This window comes from Pseudochaenichthys georgianus, chromosome 23 (assembly GCF_902827115.2).
Source record: "Pseudochaenichthys georgianus chromosome 23, fPseGeo1.2, whole genome shotgun sequence".
NCBI lineage: Eukaryota > Metazoa > Chordata > Actinopteri > Perciformes > Channichthyidae > Pseudochaenichthys > Pseudochaenichthys georgianus.
In genome coordinates this window covers 15,675,108-15,697,653 of record NC_047525.1, presented here as the reverse complement: position 1 = coordinate 15,697,653, position 22,546 = coordinate 15,675,108, and the positions used below count along the sequence as shown (strand labels likewise).

At 44.0% G+C, this 22,546-nt stretch overlaps 1 protein-coding gene across 1 annotated transcript in view; it reads right to left on the bottom strand.

The window, feature by feature from the left end:
- Positions 1-21,739, bottom strand: part of slc38a4 (solute carrier family 38 member 4) — a 37,886-nt gene extending 16,147 nt beyond the window's left edge. Inside the window, exons 1-2 of the mRNA XM_034074934.2 lie at positions 21,630-21,739; positions 511-725 (exon numbers count right to left, since the gene is read on the bottom strand). Of these exons, the coding sequence (XP_033930825.1) occupies positions 511-635 (125 nt within the window). The 5' untranslated portion in view covers positions 636-725; positions 21,630-21,739. The remainder of the gene's footprint in view (positions 1-510; positions 726-21,629) is intronic.
- Positions 21,740-22,546: the final 807 nt, after the last annotated feature.

Below are 22,546 nucleotides of genomic sequence, written 5' to 3'. Positions count from 1 at the left end.
ACATTTGCTTAAATGTGTTAAGAAAATACTAGATTATATTACATGTTGTGACACAAAATGTGAAAATCAACTATTGTGGGGAGTAGGGCTAGGGTTAGGGTTAAGGTTAGATCACACATAGTGTAAGAAATGTCAATGTCAGTTAACTAGGGGTGTGTGGATTTAAATCACAAGTTCCTGATGTCTGGGGAATGGGCTAAGGAAGAACCTATTCCATTTTGGATCGGATCCCAATCACAAGGCGGATACACACATTGTTTTTCACTTGAACAACCATGACGGATTACTCTGTTGCTGCCCTGATGTCAAGGGAGCTTCTTAATTTGATAAGCAATCACTTAATCAGGCTTTTAATGCAGGAATCTTGCTGGATTTATTGTGTTTCTCCTAACCCCTTATGCTGTTCACGGAAACAGAGCAGTCACTAACAAAGCTGCAGCGTCAGACTGACTGGTACTGCACCGCTCATGTTGGATAGGAAATAGAAAAGTCTGTATCGTGGTTTCTTACCTGTCAATGGTGGCCTTCTCAGCATCGATGGGCTCTGTGAAGCGGTCGTCCAGGCTGTCGGTGCTGTCGTCATCGGCCTCCGTGGAGACTTTCCTCAGCTCCATACGATCCACAGCTCCCGGCATAGTGGTGCACAGCAGGGCAAAAGGCGGAGAACTTCGGTTTTCAGGATTTCAGGGTTTCCTCAACCTCTGCTAGACGGGGTTAGAATCGACCTACAGAAGACATTAGAAGAAAGAGACTCACGTTAGGAATGCCCTTTATCAGCTGATTACCGGCCTGCATGTATTGTCTGGCCTTATCGGACTCAACAGGGCCCCTTTGGCCTTGAATCAGAACACTTTCACGCAAAATGTGGCTGAAAATCAGTTAATCTCATTTCCTAGAACTGAGGGTTTGTTTGTTATTTTACCTTGAAGAGGCAATCTGGGACATGAAGCCTCATACAAGTCCATCAACAACAGCAGCCCTGTCAGCTTTATTGCTTTTCCATTTTACCCCCGCTTGATTTATGGTATTAACAACTTCATTTGTTTTTAATGATGGTAAGCAAAATACAACATACAATAAAAGGCAAATATCTTCTAAATATAGGAAGATGTTACAATGTATGTAAAGTTTGTCAAAGTTAAGTCAACAAACGTTGAAACCGGGTCAAGGGGCTGCATGACTGCCACCACAACAGGCTGCTTGTGTACGTAGGAGCTGGTTAACCCTGCCTCCCCCACCGCCATTACAGAAACAGCCTTTTCCAAGTAATGTGAGGAGAGCAAAGACAGTGAACAAAGCTTGTATGATTATAAATGCTACTCACAGCCAGATTTACAGCACTGTTTGTCAGTCACACAAACAGCTCTTTGATTGGGTTCTGCTAACTCAATGACAAACAGCCTGAAGAAAACACAAACCATGGCAACACAACCACAACAATGCGATACGTTTCAAAAGTCACTCTTTTGTTTACAATAATTTACAGCGCAAACAGTGTCAACCCACTGAAATACCATGCAGTCCACATATTTATGTTTTATAGTAGCTTAATTCTGCGCTGTGTTTACTAGCTAACCGCTAAGGTTGTTTTCTGCTTTGTAAGAAAATTACACTTCAACAGCTAGAGTGAACCAAAACAGGCAATCTGATAGCAGAAAACAGAGTTGATACAAGTATTCAAAATGAAACATATATATTTTTTTAACTGATCATTGGTTTTTATCTTGAACTGCCAAGAACTTTCCAATTAAAGTAAAAATATTTTCACTCCCTTAGTTTCACTAAATGTCTTGGTTACATTTAGGAACATGATTACATAATGTGTAGACAATCAACAATTGGTCCAAGCAAGCATTTTTTTGTTTATGGGACAATGGGAAAAACATTAAAGTCCCCAAAACTTTCTCTTTAATCAAATTACTAACATATGGCTACCCTAACTAATGTAATAATCATTTAATAATTACTAGGGTTATAACTAATAATATTGTTTCACCTCCATCTATTTAAGCATTTCTTAAGGTTTTGAGGTGATTTCCCGTCCCTACAGATCACTGCTTTAAAACTCAGCTGGCAGAAAGTACTAGTAGGTTAACCCCCAGTTTCCACTGGGTCCGTCTGCGCCGCGCCGCGTCACGGCTGCGCCGCGGTTTTGGTCCGACCTCCTCTAGCGCCATAACCCACCGGACGCGTCCCAGAAGCGTTTCAGAAGCGTTTCAGAAGCGTTTCAGAAGCGTAGCGTCGTGCGTGCAAGCTCGCAGTTTTGTTATTGATTCGGGCATCCTGGACATTTGTACTTCTACAAGAAAGTAAATAGGCTACGTAGTTAAATGTTTTATTTGTGTGTCTGTTTAAATTGTGTTTATTGTTGTTATATATTTCCTATTTTGTTGTGTTGTAGTCTACAGACACATTTAATAATAATTGTAATAGTTATAAGCATTGGTTACATCATATAAAATAGTGTGTTTTCCCACTTCCATGATGAAAACCTCGTCGTCCATTGTGCGTATCGTAGTGGAGGTGTTGTGATGAAGGAGGGGGGTCTGGCCCGGATGCTCACCTTTCCACTTCCTACGAGGGGGGGGGGGGGGGCTGCCTGCCCGACCTTACGTTACGGCTGCGCCGCGGCAAAAATAGGATTCATCCTAATTTTAGAGAAGCGCTGCGCAGAGCCGCTGCGCAGAGCCGCTGCGCAGAGCCGCTTCTGGGACGCGTCTAGCAACAGTTTAGGAAGTGGTTTACCAGCACAGACTTTGCATCACAATGTGTTTACAGTCAACTTTCCACCATGCATTCTCAGACAGTCTTCTATTGTACAACACAGTTATCAGATGCACGTTGATCCACAAGACCACATTTTTTTTTTTTAATGAAGTCTAGGTCGTTGATAGACTGTTGTTTCCTTTATGATGCTGCTTTTTGGGAAGTAGACTGCTTTAAGCCTTTAATAATATTTTGAGCCAACAGAGATTAAGCGGCTACATTACCATAAAAACCACATCACACAGGCCAGTGCTCCTAATCTCTCTGTCGCTCTCTGCTGTGTGGCGGAGAACGCTTTTCATTGCCAAGAGGATTAACCTGTCTGACTTGGTTAACTTCGGTTTAAAGCTGGTGTTGTTACAACCATAACAGTACAGCAGCACATATCAAAACTCCCACTGAGCATGTGTGTAAATTCATCTTGAGTGACCACTTCATGCTGGAACCAGTTTTCCTGCATTAATTTCAATAGATCCTTCCAAACAAGACACATATTGGCACTCGCCACACAGCCGTAGAAGAAAACAGCTGAGGATGTTTGCATACTGCACACAAAATGCTAATGAAACGGCTAGAAACCAACGCAACAATGATGCTGCAGGGACTGGTGATATCATGGTAATACTGTATGCAGAATATCTTCTGAAAGCGACCCAAGAGTTCAGATCCTTTGTGTCCTCTGGGTGTCCTGGGATGGCTTCACACTTGTGTTTATTTTAATGCTAAGTGCAGGCTAGCACACATCCTGCAGCCTTTTAATGATTACACAAGTTACAAATATTCAAGTTTATGTTGAATGAGTTCAAATATTCTTCGCAAACAGAGAAGCTGAAGACAATCTCAAACTTAAGATCTTCTGCATACTTTAAAAATAATAGAACACTTTGAAGCATGCCGTTAGAAGAAATATTTGATAATTTCTTCCCAAAATGAGTTTGTCTTCCCTGTGAAAACTCTCCTCTCACCTACATCCTCCACCCAAACAAACTCTTGCATCAGCTACCACCTGAGAGAAAAATGGCTTCCAATGCACTCTGCAGAAACTCTAACTCTTACAGTAACAAATAAACCAATGTGCGGCAACTACTAAAGTGAAACTTTTGCTCTGAAGAAAATAGTTTGGATAAAATTACCTTTCTTTTTAAACAGCTTTTCCTTTAAATCAGCATGTTAAGGCTGGTAAATTAATACATATGCACAGTATGAACCACATTCTTAAAGCAAAGCCGACATACTCACTTGATCCAAAATTCCCTTAAAGAGGATCCCCTAATTGTTGCTTAATTTTCTATTTGAATATTTTTTTCCGAGACAGATGATAGACAAATGTACGCGCGAGAAGCTGCAGCTCTTTCTATCTCAGGTGAAGGAGAAGGCTTTTAAAATAGAGGAGGGAGGGCCTCGATCAACCAATGAGGACACTCAGGTCCTCCTTCTTTGAGCACCCTCAAAATGTCCCCAATACACACACACATACACACACCCACACCCACCCACCCACACACACACACACACCCACACACACACACACACACACACACACACACACACACACACACACACACACACACACACACACACACACACACACACACACACACACACACACACACACACACACACACACACACACACACACACACACACACACACACACACACACACACACACACACACACACACACACACACACACACACACCACAGCAGACCTACTTGGCTTAATCGAAAGGGGGGCCAATGGCAGAGATACATGTGAGAGACGACATTGCCAGAGCGTCAGCTACCATCCGACTGAAGACAGCCGAGTGCACCAATCCTGTTAAATACCCACGTCCGCTTCAAGACGGGATCACATGGCACACCACATGACCAACCTGTTTTATAGTACTGCTAAATCATACAGGCTGACAGGAGGCCTCTGTTGGCTGACACACACACGCACAAACTCTGATTGTTTCGTCACTGAACTGTCTCCTTTGAACCCACACACACCAACACAAATGTTTGCACATGCAGCTGCACACGCACAGATGCCCATGAGTGCAGCGGGGACCTGTCCATGGTTTCAGGGGAGGCTGTGCCGCCCGCCGACCAATCAGAGGGCAGCGTTGGGACATGTTGCCTTGCCCAAGGTCATGTTCATGTCAGTTTAAAAAAAAAATCTCTGCCCACTTTGTAATGCTGTCCAAAAAAGGAACACAAACACACACACACCAACATGTGAGGGTCCAACTGCAACACAGCAGCTCAGAAACCGGTTAACTTCCAAGTGTAAATCCTGCGTCTGCCTATGACAGATTTACAGCAATAAAACGAAAAAGAAAGGTGGTAACTTTGATCTTTAGTGTCCTCGCTTTAATTAAGGACTTAATTACATATTTTTGAGGGCACACCCCAACATCAACACACGACCAAACCTGCATTCTGCTATGGATTCAGTTCATTGTAATACAGTAACGCCCAAGGAACAGCAACCAGTGTGCTTTCATGTAAAAAAAGTATGGGCTAATGCCAAATGCTAATATATACTGCAAATACCAAATGTTCTGTTATTATGTTTGTCTGTTGACCTTACATTTCTGCCTCATGTGGTTATTGTATTCATGTTTCTGTGGTCTTCATTTTAACTTTTGTTCTTACTTGTGAAGCACTTAGTGAAATATATTTCTGTGAAAGGTGCTATAATACTAAATAAACGTATTATTATTATTATTATTATTATTATTATAAGTATGGCTGCTACTGTGAAACTCCTGAGTTCATCCAGTAGATATATATTGCTTGTGACTGCAGTTTTTATTTTATTTAAAAGAGCTACTTAAGTTGTAGGAAAATAATAATAAAAACAACACAAGGCTGATTTGTTACAGTACATGCAAACACAACAGCTAGTAGAGCATGGTGTATTGGTATTGCTGGTTTTAAACTAACTTAAAACCCATCGCCCGAAAAATAAATCACTCTTTTGTTAGAGCTTAATTATGTGGGTGTAGGTCATTATATCCTTTATTTAACCAGGTAAAAGACTCATTGAGATTAAAATCTCTTTTCCAAGAGTGACCTGTCATTGAGGGGAAAAAGTGAAGCCACTAAATAGCTGTCACATATGTATTAAGTAATCCCCACAGAAAACAACATTGCCAAGTGAAAGTCAAATTCCCACAACAGTCAGTTTTCCTTAAATGACATGGCAGTCCTTTAAGTGTCTGTGAGGCTTCACACACACACACTTAGCCAATCACCTGTGACTACAAAGCTGTCCCTGAGCTGTCCCGCTACATACCAAACAGGGTCAGGGTTAGCATGGGGAGTTGGGGCCCCACAAAGTAACTGAGCTCTCCACACACACATGAAAACAAAACATAGAGACTTTGTTTGTACAAAAACACACTGCATCAACTACACGTGAAGATCAGTTTAATTAAGTATCCATGATTTGGTCACTGAGGGTTGGAACACCTTTAATATAGATTCATCTTCAGATTCTTTTCTAGATTAATTTATCATTAGTTTGTTGTCAGAAAAAGGTGAGAAATGGTCATTTCCAGTTTCTCAAGTTCTTTAAATATCTTGTTTGTCAGTTAATAGAAAGAGACTCAATCTTCTAATCCATTAGTCAACATAAGATCATCAATTTCTTGAGTCACGACAACCCCAGTTCAATTTCTTTGAAATTCTTCTGTAGCTATGTCGAAGTCACTTCACCAGGAAGTCTGTGATACTAAGTGGAATATCACTCATGGACATTTATCAAGCAGGGACGAGAGGGCACTGGATCGTCTGTTACGCCTTACTAAACTTTGTGTGAATATTTTAGTTTAAGTGTATTCTTCTAGATTTTTACTAGTTCAAGGTCTGTCTGGAAAAATAATTCAATATTATTACATTGAGTTTAGCAAATGTTGTAGGACTGAACCACTGCCGGACGATTTGAAGATTGACAGAAAATATACAATTGTTTTAGTAAAAAAGCTGTTATGGTCACATTTGTACTATTGATGAGAAAAAAAATGGCTTTTATCTCGTCTCGTGAGGATAAATTGATTATATTGTGGGTTTTTAGGCAGTTGGTCTTGGAGAAATTTGAAGACGTCTGCTTAGGAGGTGGGCACTAGGGCTGCAACAAACGACTAATTTGATAATCGATGAATCTATCGATTAATTAATCGATTATTCGGATCGTTAAAGTTTTAACTGTACTACTACTTTTATCGATACTGCTTATCGATCCGGTCCTTTAACGGTACTCTTAACGGTTCTTTTGAAAAAAAACAAGGTAAACTAACTAAATAAATTGTTAACACAATTAACATTGCTTTTTATTTAAATAAAATACATAATATTTCACATCAAAAGAAACAACAATGTTTTAACAAATCATATTAAATAATCTGATGACAGAACTGTAAACAGAATATCTGAAACTTTAACAAAATAAATAACTCAGTTACCTCTAATCATTAACCCATGTTTGTATAATGTAGTTAACTCCGTGTGTTGCTGCTAGCATACATAACACCTGACGTGGAAACGTTACTCGTGGATGGGGGGCTACAGAGCTGCTAGAAAGACAGTCGAAAATGGTGCATTCCTCCGTCTGGATGTGGAGCACTTTTGCTAAATGTTTAGACAAATTGCTCGTGTTACCGCCCTTACATGCTAAACTCTTATTGCACTTTTGGCAACGAGCATTCTCCACATCGAGACGGGTAAAGTTTAACCACACCTTGGAGTGCTTCTCTCCGCCATCTCCGTCGTGTGTGTGTGTGTGTTGCAATGCAACACATGTTACATGTTGCAGACCGTGTGTGTAAACTGCCCCGCCCCCTCGCACACAGACAGGAGAGAAATCTCTCGTCTGGATTGGAAAGATCGAAAATACATCATTTTGTAGTCTTATTGCATATTAGAAATGGAGTTGGCGACACTAAGACTGCGATGTAATGTTTAATGCAATAATACATATGACATATGTGTCGTGGATGAGTGAAGGAAGCAGGACCCAAATGCAGATAACCTTTGAGAAACCCTTTATTTCAAGGATACAGATAAATGCAGAACAGAACACTCTCCGGTGAACTCCGTCACCAACAAACAATGACCCAACCCTGAACACAGACAGAGACAAGACTAAATACAAGAAGGGGTAATCATGACAACGAGAAACAGCCGGGCAGGGGAGGAGAAACACAAGGACAACAGGTGAACACAATCGGGTAATCAGGGAGGGAAACAGACAGAAAGCAGACAGGCAGGAAACGGGGGTGAACACTTAACACAATAAGACAGGAAACCCAAAGACAAGAAAAACACCAACACAGACAAAACTACAAACGTGACATAACATGTGCATTGTGACAGAACCCCCCCCTCAAGGGACGGATTCCAGACGTCCCTAAAAAAACAAAACAAAAAAGTCCAAAACCCCAAGCAGGGTGGGCGGAGGGGGTCCGGAGGACGGGTCTTGGGCTGACAGCCCAGGAACACAGCGGAGGACCAGGAAGGGGTCTCGGGCGGACGGCCCGGGGGGCAAGGTACAGTCCAAAAAGGGGGATTCGGGCGGACGGCCCGGGGTCAAAACAGAGTCCAAGGCGGGGACCATGGAGGACCGAAGGCAGCGGCAGGAAGAGTCAGGGAGCCGGGCCCGAGGGCGAAGACAACGGCAGGAAGAGTCAGGGGGCCGGGCCCGAGGGCGAAGACCGCAGCTCTCAGGGGGCCGGCACGAGGGCGAAGACCGCGGCTCTCAGGGGGCCGGGCACGAGGGCGAAGACCGCGGCTCTCAGGGGGCCGGGCTCGAGGGCGAAGACCGCGGCTCTCAGGGAGCTGGGCACGAGGGCGAAGACCGCGGCTCTCAGGGGGCCGGGCTCGAGGGCGAAGACCGCGGCTCTCAGGGGGCCGGGCTCGAGGGCGAAGACCGCGGCTCTCAGGGGGCCGGGCTCGAGCCGGTGTCGACCGGACAGGATCAGGAGGCCGGGCAGGAAAGCGCTGATGGGCCCGTTCCGGAGATCGGGCAGGACCCGGTGTCGGCCGGACAGAAACCGGAGCCGGTCGGACAGGCTTCGGCAGGATCCCCCACGGAAAAGGACCAGGAGTTGGCAGGAACCCCGGCAAGACCGGTGATGGACATGGGGCTGGCAGGGCCCCCGGTAGCACCTCCAACGGCACGGGATATAGGGTTGGCAGGACCCCCGGCAGAAGAGTCTTCTGCGGGACCTCCCACGGGACAGGAGAAAATGTTGGCAGGACCCCCGGCAGGGGAGTAGACGGCGGGACCTCCAACGACACAGGACACAGGGTTGGCAGGACCCCCGGCAGGGGAGTAGACGGCGGGACCTCCAACGGCACAGGACACAGGGTTGGCAGGACCCCCGGCAGGGGAGTAGACGGCGGGACCTCCAACGGCACAGGACACAGGGCTGGCAGGACCCCCGGCAGGGGAGTAGACGGCGGGACCTCCAACGGGACAGGAGAAAGGGTTGGCAGGACCCCCGGCAGAAGAGTATTCTGCAGGACCTCCAACGGGACAGGAGAAAGGGTTGGCAGGACCCCCGGCAGGGGAGTAGACGGCGGGACCGCCAACGACACAGGACACAGGATTGGCAGGACTGGCAGGACCCCCGGCAGGGGAGTAGACGGCGGGACCTCCAACGGCACAGGACACAGGGTTGGCAGGACCCCCGGCAGGGGAGTAGACGGCGGGACCTCCAACGGCACAGGACACAGGGTTGGCAGGACCCCCGGCAGGGGAGTAGACGGCGGGACCTCCAACGGCACAGGACACAGAGCTGGCAGGACCCCCGGCAGGGGAGCAGACGGCGGGACCTCCAACGACACAGGACACAGGGTTGGCAGGACCCCCGGCAGGGGAGTAGACGGCGGGACCTCCAACGACACTTGCGTAGGGGCTTGAATAGGGAATGGAGAGGGAACTTGAGCGGAGACTTGAGAGGGGGCTCGAGAGGAGACTCGAGGAGGGACCAGAGGAGGGGCCAGAGGAGGGAACTCGAGAGGGAACTGGAGAGGGAACTGGAGAGGGGACTCGAGGGGGAACTGGAGAGGGGACTCGAGATGGAAACAGAGAGGGAACTCGAGAAGGGACTACAGAGGGGACTAGAGGAGTAACTAGGGAAGGGAACTCGAGAGGGGAACTAGAGAGGGGAACTGGAGAGGGAACTTGAGATGGAAACAGAGAGGGGACTCGAACAGAGACTAAAGAGGGGACTAGAGGAGAGACTAGAGGAGGGACTAGATGAGTAACTAGAGAAGGGAACTCGAGAGGGAAACTAGAGAGGGGACTCGAGGAGGGACTAAAGGAGGGAACTCGAGAGGGAACTGGAGATGGAAACAGAGAGGGGACTCGAGAAGGGACTACAGAGGGGACTACAGAGGGGACTAGAGGAGAACTAGAGGAGGGCCTAAAGGAGGGACTAAAGGAGGGAACTCGAGATGGGACTGTGGCAGCTGGGACCAGCTCTGGGTCTGGAACCAAGGCAGCTGGGGTCGGAACCATGGCTGCTGGGGCCAGAACTGGGGCTGAAACCATGGCTGCAGGGACCGGAATTGAAGCCAGAATCATGGCTGTTGAAGCCAGAATCCTGTCTATAAGCTCCAGCTTCGACGCCAGAAACACGGCCGTATAGGGCGCTCCCGGAGCCGGGACCATAGCCGCTGGGGCCGGCCTCGGAGCCGGAAACATGGCTGCGGGAGCCTGCACTGGGGCAGGAACCATGGCTGCTGGGACCGGGACTGGAACCATGGCTGCTGGGGCCCGTACTGGGACTGGGACCATGGCTGCTGGGGCCCGTACTGGGACTGGAACCATGGCTGCTGGGGCCCGTACTGGGACTGGGACCATGGCTGCTGGGGCCCGTACTGGGACTGGAACCATGGCTGCTGGGGCCCGTACTGGGACTGGAACCATGGCTGCTGGGGCCTGTACTGGGACCATGGCTGCTGGGGCCCGGGCTCCCTGTCTGGTCTTGCGACGACTCCTCTTAGCAGCCGCCTGAATGCTCCGTGGGCCTCCATAAGCCTGACGAGTTCCAGCATAAGACTCATGAATAGGAGCAGGAACTGGGGAAGAAGCAGAGGTTGACTCCAGACGGAACACTCCGAGACGTCTGTAGTCAGCAGGCTGGAACTCACACCTCCAGAGGAAGTCCAACATCCAGTCAGGTAAGAATTCCACCAAGTCGGGCTTCTCCATCGCCAACCGGTGCGCCTCTACCAGGGCGGCCTCCTTCAGCCGAACACTGGACGCTTCCTTCCACCAATTGTGGCAACATTCCAAAGGAAAAGAAAACTGTTGCAGCTCCACCTCAAAAGGGTCATCTGCTGGGTCCATTTCAGGTTGGGTCATTCTGTCGCGGATGAGTGAAGGAAGCAGGACCCAAATGCAGATAACCTTTGAGAAACCCTTTATTTCAAGGATACAGATAAATGCAGAACAGAACACTCTCCAGTGAACTCCGTCACCAACAAACAATGACCCAACCCTGAACACAGACAGAGACAAGACTAAATACAAGAAGGGGTAATCATGACAACGAGAAACAGCCGGGCAGGGGAGGAGAAACACAAGGACAACAGGTGAACACTTAACACAATAAGACAGGAAACCCAAAGACAAGAAAAACACCAACACAGACAAAACTACAAACATGACATAACATGTGCATTGTGACAATATGTTTTAAATGTCTCCAGTACCGATAAAAAGACCGATAACATTGGAGCTTAACTGCCTGGGAAAAACACGTGATGACGTCACCAACGAATCGACGACTGAATTAGTTGGCAACTCGGTCATCGATTTTAATCGATTAAGTCGATTAGTTGTTGCACCCCTAGTGGGCACAATAAAAGGAACATTAAAGGGTTATAGACCAAAATGAATATGTATCATAATAATTTGCATTTGAATCACTTTTTTGTTGGATATTTCTATCAATATCTCTAAAAGGTCACGAATGACATTTATATATTTCACATGCATTTATTTCCCATTGTCTAGGTGTGACCTCTTTTCTGTTTCACCCTGTTTGTCACTCTTTTTATTGCTGATGCTGCTCTGTGATTTCTTTTTTATTTGAACCTTCCCTGGAAAGGTTGGTCAATGCTACCCAACCCAAAGTATTTTGGTAAAACGCTGTCATCTTTCTCTGAATCTGAAGAACCAGAAATACTTTAGTCATCATGGTGGACATGTGCATTGTGACAGCAAAGGAGACTTCCTGATGTGGGAGTGGTGTATATTTTGTAGGAGGAGAACACAGTGTTGACATCAGCTGGTAAACATAAGGTCGAGCGGGATGTTTCCGCCATGGATCTATGGGTTGTTAACCTCCACTTTGTAACAAAAACATCTCTACCGTGACACCGTGGACTGTCAAGGTTTTTCCTCTGGTTGTTTGAACCAATAAATCCATTTCGTCACACACAATCAATCAACCTGTATCTTTGTAAAGGCAGCCGAACGCCCATCTTCTCTGAGGTTAATGATCTGTCAGGGATTATTATGAGCTGGAATTTGAAAGCATCTAAATTAAGCCTATACCTCGAAACCCCATGTGAGTGGCTGCAAATACCACACACAGTTTGCTGGTAAATCATTGGCCAAATAGTATATATGTATACGCTAAACTAAAAGACAACTGTTTTTGGACTATCTTAAAAGAGCAAATCACATTGAAATGCATGTTTGGATTTAAAATAATAAATGAAAAATTATTGGATTGTAAGGCTGACTTTTTTTAAATGTCACGGGTCGAAGACAACAGATATTTCCGTCCCCTGCGTGTAAATATATCAGCAGTATGTACGTGTTGCAAGAATGCGACCGCTATATGGTCTTACACATGATATAACACAAAGTCATACTATTTGTAGAAATGTGTCCAACATTCGTTGACATTTACATTGAGATCCTTACTTATAAAACAACAGTCATTACATTTAGCTTTTCCCAACTAGCTAGGTCTTAAAGAACAAACTTGACTTGTTTAAACACACGTTACAGGAGAGGCAAATTGCAACCACAGTCCTTCCATGGAAACCACAAAGCTAATGTAATGAAGCTGCTTGGAGGAAGGCATGTAGTTGTTAGAAAACAACATCACTAGGAAACTCAACTGAGTTTAAGCGCTTTTCAGGGGGGAAGATGGACCATAGGTCAACAGGATGTTCCTAAAAATCTCAAACTTTCCTATACATTATGTTCAAATATACAGCCAAATCACAGTTGTTTGGGACATTTAATAATGCTAAACAACATCTTTGATTATGTAGTTTACATATCCCCCTGGCATTCATCTACACATAAAACTGAAACAATTATTAATAGACTATGTGGTAAAGCTGAACTCACATTGAGCATGTATGCACACTAGTGGCTAAGTCTATAGCCACCTGACTTGTTTACTGTCATCAGTTCTTCTTTAGCTAAATCAAGGCTGGGCTAATTGTGTAGATTAAAGTAGACTACTTTCTTGGACAGAATTTCAGATGACACTCTCAGTATGTGAGGCTGTAGGTCAGGGGTGGGGAACCTTTTTCCTCTCAAGGGCCATTTCAATTACAACGTCCACCGAGGGCCGTACAAATGATTGAACTCAACCTCTGCTTACAAAAACTAAAATCACAACCCATTAATTTAGCCTTTCTTTCATGTTGTGCAAATAAAAAGCAACCTCTTAATCCAGATATCGTACCATGACTCGCGTATGCATGCACGTGCACTGTTGTGGCATGACCACCAAAACAGAAAGATATAGACACCAGATGTGTGCAAATGTATTTAGTTTCCTATCCATGTGAACATGATTTAAGTGGGGGGGGGACCTCACCTCCTCTAGGGGGGGTCCGGGAGGCATGCTCCCTCGGGAAGATTTTTTTTAAATGTTGAAGTTAAAAGCATCAATCTGGTGCACTTTGAGAGCAACATTAGGAGATCTATGGATACAGATCTCAACACCCATATGAAACAGAACTGTAAGCAGATTTTCTTCTTTATGGACATTTTACAAATCACTTCCCTTTTAAACTGTATTCTTGTTTAAAAAGTTTAACAACTTTTTTTCCCCTTTATTCTCTTATTTCTTTACAACTATAATGATCATATAAAGATGTGCCTTTACCTCACTGGTTGTAGAAGCTTCTTATATTCATTAGCATAGCTAGCTAACCAGATGCTAATACCAACAAAGTTATTGACTGTATGATCAGTATGTCAGATGAACAGATCGCCACTGGGCTTACAACTAAAGACACAGCCACGCAAAACTGCGGCATGTGTACGGCTCCTTATGGGTACTACAATTTTTGAAGTGCTGGAGCGGCGTTCTGGTGCTCTCCGTCAGAACTGCACCGCTGTCAGACGAGACATATTACCACGTGATGACACGTTAGGCTCGTGTTGTGTTCAAGGACCCTGACCATGGCCAGGAAAAACTCTTAATTATTTTGCGGTCTAGATTTCTTTAATATTCTTGCCTCGAGGGCCGTATCAAATGGTCTCGTGGACCGTATAAGGCCCGGAGGCCGGAGATTCCCCACCCTGCTGTAGGTGGTGTCCGTTATGTACAGTAGGACGGAATGACAGCTGCTTTTATGGGAGTAGTAGTGATTTAGCAGGCTACTGTACTTATACTTATAATATGTAGCACTTGAGTCTGTCTTTGGGTGACAAATGGTAGAACTACAAGCACACATCTGTGTTGAGATGCACACACTCCTCAAGATGATCCAGTGCCTCCACTTGGGAGGAATTTAATATTTGTGGGACGTTGAGACAACTCCCCCCTCCCCTCTGTGCGATTGTAACACTTTTTACACATCAGGCCAAGTTTAGTGATCTACTGTTGACATCTGTTTTCTATTTCCATGGAATCCTGAGGTCCTGTTCATTCATATCATTCTTAGGTTTAGGTTGAAACACAAAAACGTATCTTGTATATATCCATTTAGAATCCTTATATTTTGTTCTGCGCTACATATAACCCTGAAATCCTCACATCCAGGCATTTACAAAAGATATTGCTATAACCTATTGTTAATAAATGCCTGTGGTCGTAAAGAGCCAAATGCCTCACAACTCTTGTTTAGTTTTGGCTTTTATGAAGCTGCATATTTCTGATTCTCCAGCTTAACTCTTGACTCTAAAACCTGCATGTGCACAAGTGTTTTAGTCAGGCTATCATCAATCAACTGACAGGTTCAGGAGGTATGTTTCATTTAGACAACGCCTTAAACACCATCTCATGTGTTTGCTTTAACCGTTTGTTCCTTTTCAACTGTAAAAACACTGTTTTGCTCTACCGCTGTAAGTTTCCTGCCCTTTTTTTCATTCTAAAGTGAATAACTATGCCACATTTCAATGGAAATTAAACCATTGCTAAGATATTTCAATGTGGACCAAAGTTGCCATCCCTTAAGCCATGCCATGGCTGAAAAAACTCATGTCAGATCATTTATCCAATGCCCCCGACGCTGAGGTGATGCAAAGGGGTTTATTTATGTCAAACATTAAAGGGGCTCCACACTGTAGCACATACCGTTTGGCTAACCTAATGGCGCGTTTCCACTGCAGCGGGTAGCTCGCTTTAAGCGTGCCGAGCCGTGCGGGGCCCGTTTTTGGTTGCGTTTCCACTTGGCCTAGTACCGGCTAGCGGGTCCTAATTCACAGTTTTTCTGGCCCCATAAAATTGTGGTTCTAGGGCCAGGAACAACCAGACTGAGTCGGGCTGAGTATGCTAAACTTGAGAGAGAATCGCTGGCAAGGGGGCTACAACTACAACAAGATGAACATATTTGACCGTGATTTAATTGTAATACACGTTTCAAAATGATGCCGAAGTAACAACATACTGATACCGGATCATGAATTAATGCTTTGACAAGTCTGCAGACAGACGGCAGGCGAAAAACCCTTTTAAAATGCGTGTTTTCTAAATGGAGCTTGGCTAAGCTGACGTTATATATGCTCCGACCGTCCACACTCACAACAACGGCCCATACAGACACAAATAAACCAGCGACTGTATTCACCATGACACAGGCAGTCTGTGGTTTTTACTTGTTTAACTTTTGTCTAGTTTCTGAACAGATATGAGGAGCTGTGAGCTCTGAGTGCTAAGAGCTAACGGCTGTGTTGTTTTTCTGGGGCGCTCATTGAAGATGACGTCACGGCTCCGCCTACACTGCGTTACTATAGTAACTACCCCAGTTCCTAAACTGTAATGGAAGCGCAGCATTAAGTGAGCCAGGCCTAATAAGGCCTAACCAAACCGAGCGAGGCCGAGCGAGGCCTGCAGTGGAAACGCGCCATAAGACAGTTACAATTTATGGATGTATGATACATGAGCAGCAGTAATAGCACTGCAGCGCTCACCAGAGATATCACAGAGTTATCGGCTCTCACCATATTTATGTTGTTGGACAGCATCTTCATATAAACGCAGTATTTCTATTGTTTTCATTTTGACAGAAGGAATAAAAATGACTGTTATACTTGGCATATCCATATCAAAGGGCCATACATCCACAGAGGCAGCAGTTCAGGCTAACAGAGCTAATCTTTGTTTCTTAGCACCATCAAGTTCAATGAGAAAACTCCTAGCTTCTTTTTGCTGAAAAGTCTTTGAGTTATTCTCACAAAGCAGGCAGAAAATCACCATCAAAGAACATTAGCTTTGGTCTGAATCAGCATCTCTAATTGATGGAAAACACTGAAACTATAATTCAAAAGGCAAATGAGGAACGATCCATTAAAACAACATCACACTGCAGTCAGAGCTTAAGACAAAACACGATTTGACAAAAACTTGGATTTCAGTGCACACCATATGGCCTTCTGTAAACAAGCCTGGTGTGCCCTAACCTTTTTTGTGAACCCGCTCATCTTATCAGTATTTATTGATCTGCCTGCTCCTGATGACGGCTGCATCTTGCTTACAAAATCGAATTCCTCTCAAGCTCAAATGTTCAGCTTCAGAAGGAGAAGGAGGTTGATAAAATGACCCTCAGTATATGTGTTATTTAAAAAGCACATATTAAAATGACTTCAGTTTGTGTTTTAATGAACCATAATACGAAGAAAGTTCAGTATGTGCTCTTTTCCTCATGTGTGCAATAGGAAAACATCACTCTCAGTGTAATGTGAGCGCACAGCCGCTGGCTTTGTCGAAACATCTGAGTCACCTGTACCAAGATGTCATTGGCCATCGAGCATGTGAGACAGACGGCTCATTCAGTAGGCGCCACATTCACAGAATCGTTTCCATGATGGCAAACTCAAACCAGAGCGTGACAAACAATCAGCACAGAACATGGTGATATACGAGTATAGGGAGGTACAGATGCGGTATTACTTAGAACCAGTGGCGAACCGTGTCTATCACAACTGGACCTTCTGTAGACACACACACCCCCCCTCCGCTGCCGCCGCCCCCCCTGTGTTTTGGGATATTTGTGGAGTTAGGTGGTCCGCGAGTGTTTTTTTATTGGTTATGTGGTCCTTGGTATGAAAAAGTTTGAGAAACACTGATCTAGATCCTCTGTCTCGAGCCAGTTAACTGGCGGGCCTTCTAGAGTACCCTGGAACCGAGGGAAACTCTGAAAGAATACGCCCATTGGCTACAAGTCAATATATGATTGGTTGATCAAACTGTCAGTCCAAACGTACGCTCTCATTCAGTGCAACGGCCAGGGCATTCTATCAAGGATGTAGAATACCTTGGTTGAAGGATATTCTACCCACAGACCCAGAACAAGATCTGATTGGTTGCTTTTTTTTCTAACACAAAACCACTGAAATGCGTAGAGCATGGTCCATGAAGGACAAACAAATCAACGTAACACTGTAATATTACAGATCAACAACACAGATAAATTCTCATTTTATATACATTTTATTTATATAATTAAATCGATTTTTTGTTTGTTTTATCTGAGTGTTCCAGGGTATTCTCTGAATACCTTGAAGGCCCTGACGGTTCGCCACTGCTTAGAACTAATCTTAATTAAAGATATCAGACGTCTGTTAACATGACCTGCCAACCTGACATTTGTATATCCTGTAAACAAAGCATAGCAATGTAAAATACTGTTACTGTCATATTGTGGGTCTAAAATGACCCTTTCTACAATCTGTAGCAGAGCAAATGATCTGCAGCACACAAGTAATAGCATCGTTATCATTATGTAAGTAAAACATATCATTAAGGGTTATTTAATTATGCAAAAGGGGTCACAAGAATGCACTCAGTCTCCTCTGTGTCTAACTAAAAGGCTTTGTGGTACTTTTGAATAAAACTCATGTTGTGTTGCATCACTGACCATGAACCTGGCGTGCTCTGATTATTCAGGGGCCGTGGCACGACTTCAAATTTGACACGCCACCTTGTTGGAGGACTTACAACGAGGGACTGTTGTGAGATCACCTCCCCCTTCCTGTTCTCACTCAAGGACTCCACAGGTTTATCCTTTGCAATTGTACTCAGGATAGCTAAAATTATTCTTGTTAAAAGGCAAAGTATTAACTAATGCAAGTTGAACATAAGCTGTTGTTTAATCTTAAGATTAAGATGCTCAACATAATAAATCGTAAAACCAGTAAGAAGAAAGTGATGTATGGTGAACTAATTGCTCAAGCAGCTGCAACGACAAACATCCCTGCGTGTTTATAGCATCTTCAGCAAGACACTGAACCCCCACTGCCGACCTCTGACCACGTGGAGGGGGAAGAAATTAGGGACTTTCCCTGCAAGGACATATCGTGTCACACTGGAAAGAGGCATGGGGTTGCTTTGTAACATTTCATGTGTGCTCAACGAACACTCCATATCATTGAGTTATGAAATGCTGTAGGTGAAAATAAGCAGCTGCTTACATTTGTAGCGTGTCACCTTCTCAGATTTCAATTGAGTGTTCTGACAGTGTTTTGGAAAACGGCAACATACTTCTCGCCTTTATGACACTATATTAGGGATCCTCAGCATCTGCTTTGCAGTAGGGATGCCAGAAACTGACCATGATCAAATTCGAAAATCGGACAGCCCTGGCGAATATTAATCGATTATTCGCCGCCCCTCCCACTCTGCGCAGCCTGCTCTGCAGGCTGCGCAGAGTTTACAGTAAAACAAACTGGTGGTCTGACCAATGGCCATTTACAATAATTAATACTATTACTATTATTAGCATTAGTCTATATTTTGGTTGAAACTAAGCCAGGAAAAAAAAGAAAAACATAAATAATAATAAAACAATATAAATAAAATCGAAAAAATAATTTTCGATTATGGAGACTGTAACGAATATTCGAAAAATCGAATAATCACTGGCATCCCTACTTTGCAGCTCATTGGCTCATTCTCGCTCAAAGTTACATCAGACAGAGAAGTATTACTTCACACTTCAGCTCCCAAGCAGACACTGACCTACATGTGTCATTCAGGTCTCCTTACAGCCAATAAGGAGGGAGGATCCACACAAGCTCCACCCTGCTGACAGGGCTGACATGTCCCTCCCACGTGCAACCTTTAAGGCCGCTACACACCAACCTGAGACCAAATAACGTGTACCGAAGGCGTCCCGACTTTTACGTCCGCTACGTCGCCTACGCCGCCCGCCTACGATCACACCGCAAAGACAGTCGACGAGTGGCAATAACTGTCCTTACCAGCAGGCAGCGGTAGTGTGTATTCGTCATTCAAAAGAGGCAACAGCCAATCAGAGTGATTTATTTGGCCGACTTTCTTTGGCCTCCCGGGAGGTGTGAAAATGTGCCGTAAAGCAACGACGGTGCGGGACACACCAACCTGAGTAAGGCGCCGCGAATGCCCGACTGCCTCTGACGGCCTCTGACTCCCAAAATCGGGTCGGTGTGTCAGGGCCTTTAGAGGGGCACTCCACCAATTTTTCATGAAGAGTAATGGACTGTATTTGTTCTATGATCCATACAGCTCCACGCAACAATTCGGCATGATTGAGAACCAATGGTAGTTAAACTGTTCAAGCTCCATTCAGAAAAAACAAGTACTGGGTTAAAGTAAATTCTTTTTTGGTGAGAAACATAAAGAAACCTGTTAAATCTCATGTTTTCACAGCAATATAAACTATATATTTTAGAGATGATAGAGAAAAGACAAATAAATTGACACTTTTGGGCCAGAATAATAGTGTGGAGAGAATCTGATATTGTGACATCCCTGTTTAGGATCCATAAGTCAGCTTCAATTTTGACCATAATGTGACTCTTGCATATCCTCTGTCTTTGTGGGAGTGCAACACTCAATGGATGGAGTGACTGTTTATATCAACTAAATTACATTATAATTTGTACTCTGTATGCCTTTTCAAAATGGTAAGTTGCAATCAAGCAATGTGACTATGAAGTTTATTCAATAACTGACATGTGATCCTTATTTTTAGTTTTTTTCATCCATAGTTAAGCACATTTATATAAAGAAAACTTTGCGGCATGTTACTAAAGCATCATGAGTGTGTACCAAGCTTTCACATAACCATAATCACCATGAATGCAGATCATATTACAAGAATACTTGAAGAGACTTGATACATGGAAAATATTACAACATTGGTTATGTAAGAAGGTGCATAGAGAACAGAGTGTGTTGGAAAATGACATGCACAGTCACTGTGTGGCAACCGGGTATTTTTAGCAGTCAGAAGGGCCATGACAGAAACTGAACTCACCACTTTAACATGCCTAAACTGAGATATTCTCCTGGCTCAATTCAGTCTTTGTGTTCAGGCATGAGCAGTCGCTCCTCTGTATGGCTGGGTGTTTTTAATGCAGAGAAAGGGACAATATCTGAGCACATGCAGGGAAAGCCTCCAAACATAAGGACATTTAGTAAAATAACTAAATGATAGTTATCTGTGTTACTAGTCCATTTCATTCTCAGAGGCATTAGGCCTACTAACAGAGAAATACTAAAAGACACAAGAAAGTAGTGCCAGGAAAACTAGTTTGTCTGGTTTATGTGTGGAAATCTGCCCATGAATCACAACTTTCTGCATGTGAAATCAAGTTGATATAAATTCACAATTGCATTCACTATTTCCAAGCGGAGCTCTGCAGGAGCTTGAGTCATTGAATGCAGTCATAACATTATGTATTAGCACTCAGGATCCCTGCAGAACACACTCAGCATGCTACTGTCTGCTATTACATAAATACATGGCCTATATTAAACGGTAATTGATAGTTTTCCTCTGTTGGTATTTTCCCAATCATTGAATTGATATGATGTGTGAGCTGCACACACACAATGTGAGCGGACGCAAAGCAGGACCAGTGACGCAAACTGGAAACAACAACAGGCGCCTTTGTGTTTTCTATCAGTAAAGGCGGAAAGCAGCACAGCATGCAAACACATGCAAGTGTAGTTTTCCTTCATTATATCAACTGGTGACTGCAATGCAATCGTGTATTTAGCAGGGAAAGCAGATACTACATGATCGGCCAGCATCAAACTAATTCCCTTGTATAAATAAAGACGCGTGCTTTACGCAGCTTTATTGACTTCAGACAACACCCTGCAGGAAGCGCTCCACACGCTGCTGCTTTTCACTCAAACAACTGCTACTTTATGAACGTATCTGTTTACATGTTTAACAAAAGAAGAACAACAAGGAGGTTTCGCAAAAACATTCAACTCACGCGCAAAACGAGCCCTTTATTTTTGCTTGAATTGTCTAATCAGGCTGTAAAATCCTCTCAAAACCAATGAAATAAATCACCCAAATCAAACATGGTGGTCAAAACTAAGCAGCAAATCACATGCGGGGTAGTTGAAAAAATAAAAGTAAGGAATTGATATGTAAATGTTGGGGGCTTACCTCCTGTTTCAGCGTGGCAGACAGCTGGAGCAGGCGGAGGAGGAGGACTACTGAGACAAGAGTTGGAGACCCTTCCCATTTAACAAGCAAGAAACTGAGTGGAAATTTCCATCTGCCATGTGATGATGGCAACTCCTGAAGCGTCGAGTTACACCACCGAGCACTGCTGGGGGCTCGTTTCCTCCATGTGGCCCCCCCTCCAGGTGCTCTTTCAGCAGGACACTTCCCTCCCAGGAGCTGGATTACATTTTATTGACGATTTGATTGGTTTCAGAATGGTTAATTATTAATTAAACTTAATAATGATAATAAAATAAATCAAATTTTCTTAAGAAATAATAATACAAATACTAATAATATTCAGTATGCATTCATCTTTGGGGTGTTTCAGATCAAAATATGTATTTAATGATTGTGTCTGTTTAGTGAGCAGACCCACTGTTAACATTATTCTAGCAAACTGCATGTGTTATTATCAAATCTCGAATAGTGTATTTAAGTAAATTGTGAAAAGCTTGTTCAGTGCATCATTGATGTTTACAACAATCTTTCAACTAAACAAAGTATTTGTTGCATGGGTGGAGGTTCTCTGTTACATCCTCCTTCTGTATTTACCCGGTAAAAGAGGAAGTTGATTGACTACCTCCGGCCACATTCTTCACCTTTCTCAATGCCAACTGGCCTGCTACAGACATCACTTCCTGTAATAATAATAATTTCTTATATTTATTATAGCGCTTTTCCAGATGCTCAAAGCGCTTCACAAATACACATTACACGTACATGCAATGGTCAGATACTGTGGACAATACCCACAGGAGCAAGTTCAGGTGAAGTGTCTTGCCCAAGGACACAACGGCTTTACAGACGCAGCAGCGGCGGGTTTCACCCCTTGATCTGATGATCATTGCACAGCG